Source organism: Fulmarus glacialis, unplaced genomic scaffold, assembly GCF_000690835.1.
Source record: "Fulmarus glacialis isolate BGI_N327 unplaced genomic scaffold, ASM69083v1 scaffold4582, whole genome shotgun sequence".
Taxonomy (NCBI): Eukaryota; Metazoa; Chordata; class Aves; order Procellariiformes; family Procellariidae; genus Fulmarus; species Fulmarus glacialis.
In genome coordinates, this window is record NW_009195798.1 from 1 (window position 1) to 8,897 (window position 8,897).

The 8,897-nt window shown below is 37.0% G+C and overlaps 1 protein-coding gene across 1 annotated transcript; it reads left to right on the plus strand.

The window, feature by feature from the left end:
• Positions 1-231: 231 nt before the first annotated feature.
• NELFCD (negative elongation factor complex member C/D) lies at positions 232-8,726 on the plus strand (the record flags this gene model as incomplete). The annotated part of the gene is made up of 14 exons (XM_009588206.1): positions 232-347; positions 532-641; positions 1,628-1,737; positions 2,060-2,167; positions 2,774-2,926; positions 3,670-3,800; positions 4,231-4,396; positions 5,055-5,189; positions 5,734-5,873; positions 6,623-6,737; positions 7,064-7,159; positions 7,402-7,542; positions 7,903-8,032; positions 8,430-8,726. Coding segments are annotated over 14 exons (1,686 nt in total), but the record flags the coding sequence as incomplete, so codon positions are not given.
• Between the last annotated feature and the right edge of the window lie 171 nt (positions 8,727-8,897).

Consider the following 8,897-nt stretch of genomic DNA (forward strand, 5'->3'; position numbering starts at 1 on the left):
CTTCCCTGTGGGGGGCCTGGGGTTTGGGGGGATTAACAAGGAGGAAACGCACCTCAAGGCGGTGCTTGCTTTTGCGCCTTCTCTGTTAAGAAGTCGTGTTTGTGTGGGGAGCAGGTGGCTTGCTGTGGTAAACTACGGTGTGTGAGTTTCTGTGGGCAAAAATAGCCCAAATACGGGAGTACCGGGGGGAAACGGGACGAGAGCTGGCTGACTTGACTCTGTTTGCAATAGCAAGACGATGAAGATGGAGAGGGAGAAGATGATGCTGAAGTCCAGCAAGAATGCCTGAAGAAATTTTCAACCCCAGACTATATAATGGAGCCGTCTATATTTAACACCTTAAAGAGGTGAGTGTAACTTTATCTGTGTTATGGTGCATGTTATGTGTTATAGATGCAGTGTTATCGATTTGTATGGAAGTGTGTGTGAAAACAGATAAATGATGCTATTGTTTTCCCTTTATTTAGAGTTCAGTTGGCTTTGGTTTTTTAATATAACTTTCAAATAGTTCTTTTCCAATCCTTTCATCAGGTATTTCCAAGCAGGAGGTTCTCCAGAGAATGTTATCCAGCTCCTCTCTGAAAACTACACTGCAGTGGCACAAACTGTAAATTTGCTGGCAGAGTGGCTCATTCAAACAGGTACGATAAACGATACAGTATAATTTGGGTCTATAGTTTGTCCAAGTTGTCATCCTGTATTTGTATGTGACTGAATTCTTTATAATAATACGTTTATTCTGCTCAGAGAATAGGTGATCTGTTGATGAACATTTTGAAATGCCCACAAACTGTATTATAAAGGGTAATATGGTTGAAGCAACTGCATAAACTATAGTTTCTTTTTGTTTTCATGCAAAAGGGCAAGGGTACTGTTACATAGATGGTATTAGCAATATTCAATATTTTGTAATAGTATTATATAATTAATATTGAAAAAAAAAATTGCCTTATTACTAGTTACTATTCCCTTTCAGTGGATCAGTGGTTAGATGGAAGGCTGTCATATGGATGCATGTATTTTCTGAGACAAGAATTCTGTATTACCAGTCTGCTTATTAATTCTTTGGCAGCCCCTTGCAAGACATGTGCAGCATTAACTTGTGGTATCTTTGTCCCTTAGATAGTGTAAACTTTATCAGAAGTATTATACTCTGATCTCAGAAACGTAGAACTACTTATTACTACTTCGTGTATTGTTTTGTAGTATACTATCAAAGCTACTGATAGCCAATATATTAAAAGGATGGACTTTAGTCTGTAGTAAGTTGGGTTTATGCACCAATCCTGGTAATCCTTTTTGTGTTTAAGATATATGCATTTTGGTATCGTAACAGTCTTGTGAGATGACTGGCATTGCTGTTTGCGTGACTGATGAAGAGAGCAAGAGGAAAAGGACTAGTGTAACCTGCCTGTGATCCTAAACAGTCTGCATTTAGGAAAAAAGATTGAGAATCTCTAAATCTGTCTGTATCAGTGTGGCTTGATAGTAGAACTGATGGCTCTCCTCTCATCTTCTGTGTGTCGATAAATTTCTGAGTAGTTTCTGTTCTTGTTGAAAAATTTAAGATGTTGCTGCTATGTTTGATTGGATTGCATCTGCCAAGTTTTTTGTTCCTTCTATACAGGTGTTGAGCCAGTGCAAGTTCAGGAGACTGTAGAAAACCATTTAAAGAGCTTACTTATCAAGCATTTTGACCCTCGGAAGGCAGATTCCATCTTTACAGAGGAAGGAGAGGTATGCATGGAATCCATGTTGCTATCTTTACATGAGTGGATCCTACATAGACGCCTTCATCTGATGGAGTAGTAGATGGTGGGGGAGGGGAAACTGTATCTTCAAAGCTCTTTTGTTAAGAAACAACTGGTTTCAGAAAACTAACTGTATTTCACTGGAGTCCTCAGAGGCTTAAAGAACTTAGAAACTTTGACTGCATCCTCCTTCGTCATAAAGTCCTGTATAATGACTCACAGGACTCCTGAGGGGGAAAAGGATTACTTTTAATGATCTTGACAACTAGATATTCTTACATTTCTCTCTATTGCTCTGATCTTTTCAGACTCCAGCCTGGCTTGAGCAAATGATAGCACATACTACGTGGAGAGATCTCTTTTACAAGTTGGCAGAAGCCCATCCCGACTGTTTAATGCTTAATTTTACTGTGAAGGTAGTATATTCAAGTCTAATAAAGGAGAATATCCATAAAAGGCTAATTGTTCTGGCATCAAATATTGGCTGTGGTCTTCCTGTATCTTTTATGTATTCCTGCATAATACTGCTTATTCAAACGTCAGAACAGTACGCGTACATATTGGTGGGAGTAACTATGTTACAGGTTGCAAGTAGTGAGTGTAGTTTCCCAGTTTGAAGTATTGCTTTTTGAGTTTTTTGTTGGGTTTTGTTTTGTTTTGTTGTGGGTTTTTGGTTGTTGTTTGTTTTGTTGGTTTTTTTTTTTTCTTTGATCTGTATTTGAAAATTCTGGATTTCTGGTGCAGTGGAACATTTCAGTCAGTTTTGTATATTTCTGTGATACGGAAAGAATGTTATGATATATCTTGGTGTGCTCTGAAGTATTCTTATATCATTACGGTTTACTTTCTTTTTGCTACATCTTTATTGGTTTCCTTTTCTGTAGTCTAAAAAATGAATGTGAATTCCAGTAAGTGTATGCAGATGTAAATCTTACATTCTGTGTGTTCTTCTAGACTTGTTAGGATATCTGAAATATAAATGTAAATAATACAAGTTTTCTGCAATGTTTTTGTTTTTACAGCTTATATCTGATGCTGGGTATCAAGGGGAAATAACCAGTGTTTCAACAGCATGTCAGCAACTAGAAGTGTTTTCCAGAGTCCTGCGTACATCTCTGGCAACAATTTTAGATGGAGGAGAAGAAAATCTTGAAAAAAACCTCCCTGAGTTTGCTGTAAGTTGTTTTCCTTTTTATGTGGAAAGAAAATAGTGTTTTCCTTTCCAGTTAGAATATACAAATCATCGCAGGATCGTAGAGAATCTTGACATCTTATCAAGTCTTACAAAATCTTATGAAGAGAAGGTATATCTGAGTTAAAAAATAGAAATTTATGCTTTTTGATCATTCTGTGACCAAGAATTCCTTGGGTTGCTTATGTGCCACATCTTGTATTTATTAAATGGATTGTAAAAAGGTGAAGGTAGAACTGTTGTCTTTCACATTTAATGCAAGATCCAAAGATCAGTCCAGTCAGTCCCCTGGCAAAATAATTATTTTATCATCCATGTCAGTGTGAAAGTTGCTATCTGAATCGACCCAGCATATGTTCTGTGTTGTGAAATAGGATAATGACTTTTGGATAGCTTTGTACTTCTCTTGCTTTTTAAATACTGCAGAGAAAGTCCTGAGTGAAAGTAGGATAGAATTTCCTCTCAATTTTGGCATTTAAGAAATGAAGTTCTCAATTTAGTCGTTTCTTCTTGCACGGTATCAATGCACAGTGATACCATGCTTTTCTGTACTTTCTTCTTGGCTCTTGGGTTTTTGGTTTTCTTGTGTAGTTGTTTGTGTTTTGGGTTTTTTTCTTTTGATTAGTAGATTTCAGTGAAATCTTTGCTATTACAGCAATGTAATCACAGAAGCATACTTGCATGTTTCTTGTTGACTGGTAAGATTTTTGATGTGCGCTTTCACAGAAGATGGTGTGCCATGGAGAACACACTTACCTTTTTGCTCAATCTATGATGTCCATATTAGCTCAAGAAGAGCAAGGAGGGTCAGCTGTCAGACGGATTGCTCAGGAGGTTCAGCGTTATGCTCATGAGAAGTAAGTGGGACTTATATTATTAGTGAAATGTAAGTCACTGGAATTTGTAATCTGCTGTCTTTTCATCATTCTTGATTACCTCTTACCAGCAAAAGGAGAATCCTTAGCTGCAACAGAGCAGTTCTTGTAGCAAGCTTTAACTTGTAGAACAACAACAAAGTTCAATGTCCTGTACTGGGAGACCTGAAATAAGAAGAGCAAAGAATTGGAGTTTCTGTCTATTAAAAAATATGTATTTTTATTATTATTCTATGAACAGTTTAGAAACAAGCAAGGGAAGTACAGGCCTATTTCTATAATTATCCAGGATAAGGGATTCTGCCCTAAGGCATTACACTCCATGTAATGTGCCCTGTTGACTCAGTGAGGCTAAAACTAAAATGTCTGAATTAAAAAAGTAAGTTGCTATGTATGTTTGCTCTTCATCTAGAGGCCATGATGCTAGTCAGATCACTTTAGCGTTGGGTACTGCAGCCTCCTATCCTCGAGCGTGTCAGGCTCTTGGTGCGATGTTGTCCAAAGGAGCTCTGAATCCAGCAGATATCACTGTCTTGTTCAAAATGTTTACAAGCATGGACCCACCTCCAGTAGAACTGGTTAGTAGTTACCTTTTTATAACCTCTGAAACTTACTTCTATTACAGTAGCACTCAGAAATATGAGGTCTTGTTGTGCTAAGTGTTGTATCAACACAAAATAAAAGCATTCAGACTCATGCTCTATAATTTTAAGTAATGTCTAAATGTGAAACTACTACTTGTATTCTATTTTGCGTTAGCTTGTGGATTGATTATTTATTTATTTATTTATTTTAATCATTCCAAGTTGTCTTTTTACATATAATTAAATTAATTAGAGGACTTCTCAAGAGGAGATAAAGATGTCAAGGAGTTAATTAACTTCTTTTAATAAAAAATAATAAAAAAACCCACCCAGTTTTGCAATTTGTTATAAGCAGGCCTAAATGGCACATTTCAGATTTCTCACTGCCTCATTCTAACATGGGTTCTGGTAACAAATGGTGGCATTTAAATACTTCAGCATTGTAGTCTGCAACTCTGTTTCCCTCCCCCTGCACCACTCCCTCCCCGCCCTGTGTCAAAAGTTTGGGTCTCTTCAGAAAACTATCTAGCCTACTCCCAAGGGGGAATGTGTTATATCTCATTCTATGCAAGGTATATCAGATGCAAAAATTATATTTTTAGTCACCTCTCATAATTCTCAGGCTCTAATAAACTGTTCATTTTCTTCACAGATTCGAGTACCTGCCTTTCTGGACCTCTTCATGCAGTCATTGTTTAAGCCGGGTGCTAAGATCAACCAGGACCACAAACATAAGTATATTCACATACTGGCATATGCGGCTAGTGTAGTAGAGATGTGGAAGAAGGTAATGTTCAGTTCTGTGAATAACGTTATTTTTACCTACAGTGGCCTGACTGTGCTGAAGAAAATATATGGTCATGAAGTTACTCAGTTTAAAATAATGTATTTAGCTTGATTTACTTATTTTAATATGAAATGTTTCTGGCTTCAGCTGAAATGACTAAAAAATGTAGATCCTGAAGATCCCTGATGATCAAATAGTACTATAAAAGTCTTGAGTGCACTGAGTATTTTTGCTCTCTTCTCCCACCTCCCCCCAAAGGTTATCAGTAGCAGTTCTCTGCTATTAGAATGGTATGTGCTGCTTCAGAGGAAGAGGAATTTAATTCTATGAAGTGGATAAAGTAATTCTTAGGGAATTGAATGAAGCAAAATCCTTGTACTTCAGCTCATTGATACTTAGTTCTTCTGAAACTTGCATTTGAGTCTAAATTTTGAGAAACATCATGTAGTCTTAGGCTTATCGCAGGTTACAATTCCTTTCCTTAAATAACCACAGACATCCTGTATATTCATGACTCTTGCATTCCAACTTTGCAATTTTTCAGAACAAGAGAGTCAGCATAAACAAGGATGAACTCAAGTCAACTTCAAAAGCCATTGAAACTGTTCACAATCTGTGTTGCAATGAGAACAAAGGAGCATCAGAGCTGGTTGCAGAACTGAGCACTCTTTATCAGTGCATCAGGTGAGCAGAGAGACTGGTCCCAAGCTTCATTTGTTGGAAGGAGTAATATTATTTAGGAGAGGCAGTACTGCTAAAGGGAAATGCCTTTGTGGGCTACTCTGTGAGAACATCCTCATTGTAGGATACGTGAAGATGTGGTCTGAAAGCAGCTTTCAAAATTGTACATCTGACTTTTTGGAATCTCTTTCATGAGGACATGGATTCTGGCTTTCACTGACAATTTGTACTTCTTGTGTCACAGAATATGATTTTCTCTGCCACTGGAAAAAGATGACAGATTACTTTGTCTTCCTAATAAAGCTTTCCTAGCAATAGATGTGTCCTTTCTTCTCCTCTTAAAAGTGTGAAATAGCACACATTGAATAAGCTGGAACAAACTTGGAGTGTACGTGAATTTTGTTGCCATTTTTTTGCATTTTGTGCTGAGGAGGGGAGTGTCTTTGTAGAAGGAATTTTCCTGGCCTATCTCTTTTTTTTTTTTTTTTTTTTTTTCTTCCCCTTATGTGCTGGCAACTTTTCAAACAAAACTTTTTTTGAGCTTTAGTAATTCTGTAACTTAAACTGACACTAGCAACTATTAGAATATATTGAAAGATTTTTTTTTTTTTTTAAATTTACTGAGAGTTTTTTGTTTTGTTTTGGGGTTGTTTGGAGTTTTTGTGTGTTGTTGGTGTTGGTTGGTTGGTTTTGGTGGTGTTTGGTTTTTTTTTTTTGATGCTCCTGTGCTAAAGTGATCTCTTCTTCTGCAGGTTTCCAGTGGTGGCAATGGGTGTATTAAAGTGGGTGGATTGGACAGTGTCAGAACCACGGTACTTCCAGCTGCAGACTGATCACACTCCGGTTCATCTGGCATTACTGGATGAGGTAAAAGCATATATAAAATCTTGCTGGAGAGTAAAAACACTTTTGATGCTTGTAACTGGAAGTTCACTGGATGCCTATTGTTTGCCGTAAGTCAGTAAATACACAGAAATGAATCTGTTTCTATTCAGAGTTAATTATTTGGTTTTGTCATCTCAGCATTATTTACACTAGGAAAACTTAGGCATCAAAGTAAGAAATGGTGGAATACTTTTCTAGAAGAATTTATGTCTGGCACTGAACACCAATGTAAACTTGTCTAATAAAGACTGGTGCGTTGTTTTTTAAATTGAAGTTCTGAGGATCTAACTTTCTTGTCTTGTTTGCAGATCAGTACATGCCATCAGCTGCTTCATCCCCAAGTTCTACAACTTCTTGTCAAGCTCTTCGAAACAGAACATTCACAGCTTGATGTAATGGAGCAGGTGATTCTCAAAGGATTCAGTATTTGTCTTCCCTCGTATTAGTTATGCTTATTCAAGATAACAGCTTTTGCTGTTACAGGAGTTTTAAGAGTTTAATTCAGAAATATGGTCATGGTTAAAAAGTAACATAGCAGATACTGAATCAATAAGAATGAGCAATAAAAATTGCACGCTTTTGAGAGGAAGTTCTAATCTGTTGGTTTCTTCTCCTCCCCCTCCATCCCTCTGACCCCTGCCATCAGCTGGAATTGAAGAAGACTCTCTTGGATAGAATGGTGCACTTACTCAGTCGAGGATACGTCCTGCCTGTTGTCAGCTATATCCGCAAATGCCTGGAGAAGCTAGATACAGATATCTCTCTCATCAGATATTTTGTTACAGAGGTCAGCAGCAAAAATTGTGTTTACTAACATATAGAAATACTTTCATATCAGTTGTATATGTTTGGATATTAAACCACCTTGCCTCAGATTCAAAAATATTTTAAGATACGAGATCAGATTTTGAGCAATATATGTAATATCAGTATTCACTAGGATGTGACTTAGTCCTACTGACTCCTGACTTCTGAAAGTATTAAGGTACTGTGTAGAGTACCACAAGAATACATAATTACTTGTATGGAGAACAAGAGGTCTTAAGTGCAACTACTTGTATGCTTTCAAGACTAGTATTGTGAATTAAATATTGTTGCTACTACCCCTCTAACTGGAAGAATAATCCGTTTTTGTCTGCTGTTTCAGGTGCTGGATGTGATTGCTCCTCCATATACCTCAGACTTTGTACAGCTTTTTCTTCCAATCTTGGAGAATGAAAGTATTGCAGGTACTATTAAAACAGAAGGTGAACATGATCCTGTCACTGAGTTTATAGGTAAGTAAGTCATATTTATTCATTGCATACTCGCTTCCTTTTGTATTTGTTACAATCTGCAAATAATGTTTAGGAGGAGAATTGCTAAAAATAGGAATGCCTGCCAGATGTTTTCACAGATAACTTCCCTTTTAGGGGCCTGTGTTTAGCAATTTTCCTTTAATCAAGAATCTTTGAGTAGTAGTGAGGAATTTGGGGACAAATACTGCTCTTTGAGGACCAGCACTGCAGTAAGAAAAGGATAGGAAGGGAAGTAGTCTGTATAATACACTCCTATCCTAAAACAAAAACATCTGTCCAGACCTTAAAATCCTAATTATTTACATCATGCAGAAATCCACATGCAAACAGATAAATCAGAGTAATGTACTGAACACTTTTTTTTTTTTCTTTTAAGCTCATTGCAAATCTAACTTTATTATGATGAACTAAGCAGTGGAAAATATCAAGAATGCAGAGCACGTGATCACTACTTTGCCATATTCTCCACCAGTAAGGTTCTATAACTGGGCAACACAGCAGCAAAAAAAACCCCAAAAAACCAAACCAACAACCCAAAATTGACTTGTATGGTGACCTTGAGCTTCTTATCAGAGGACTGTTAATGTACTTTGGAAAATGGAATAATACTGAAGGATTTTCTGTGTTACACAAATCAGTATAAATCTGAATATTCTGAAGGGGATAGCAGGAGAGAAACAGATTTATTTCAAGGAATGTTATTTTGGTTACTTGCAGAATTTGTCACTGATTCTTTGTGTAATATACAAAACCTGAAGAATGGGGAAGGTAGTTCCTGCTAAAAACACTTTGCAGATAGTTCTCTGAAGAGATCTTGAATGCTTGGGTTTTTGACATTGCAAGT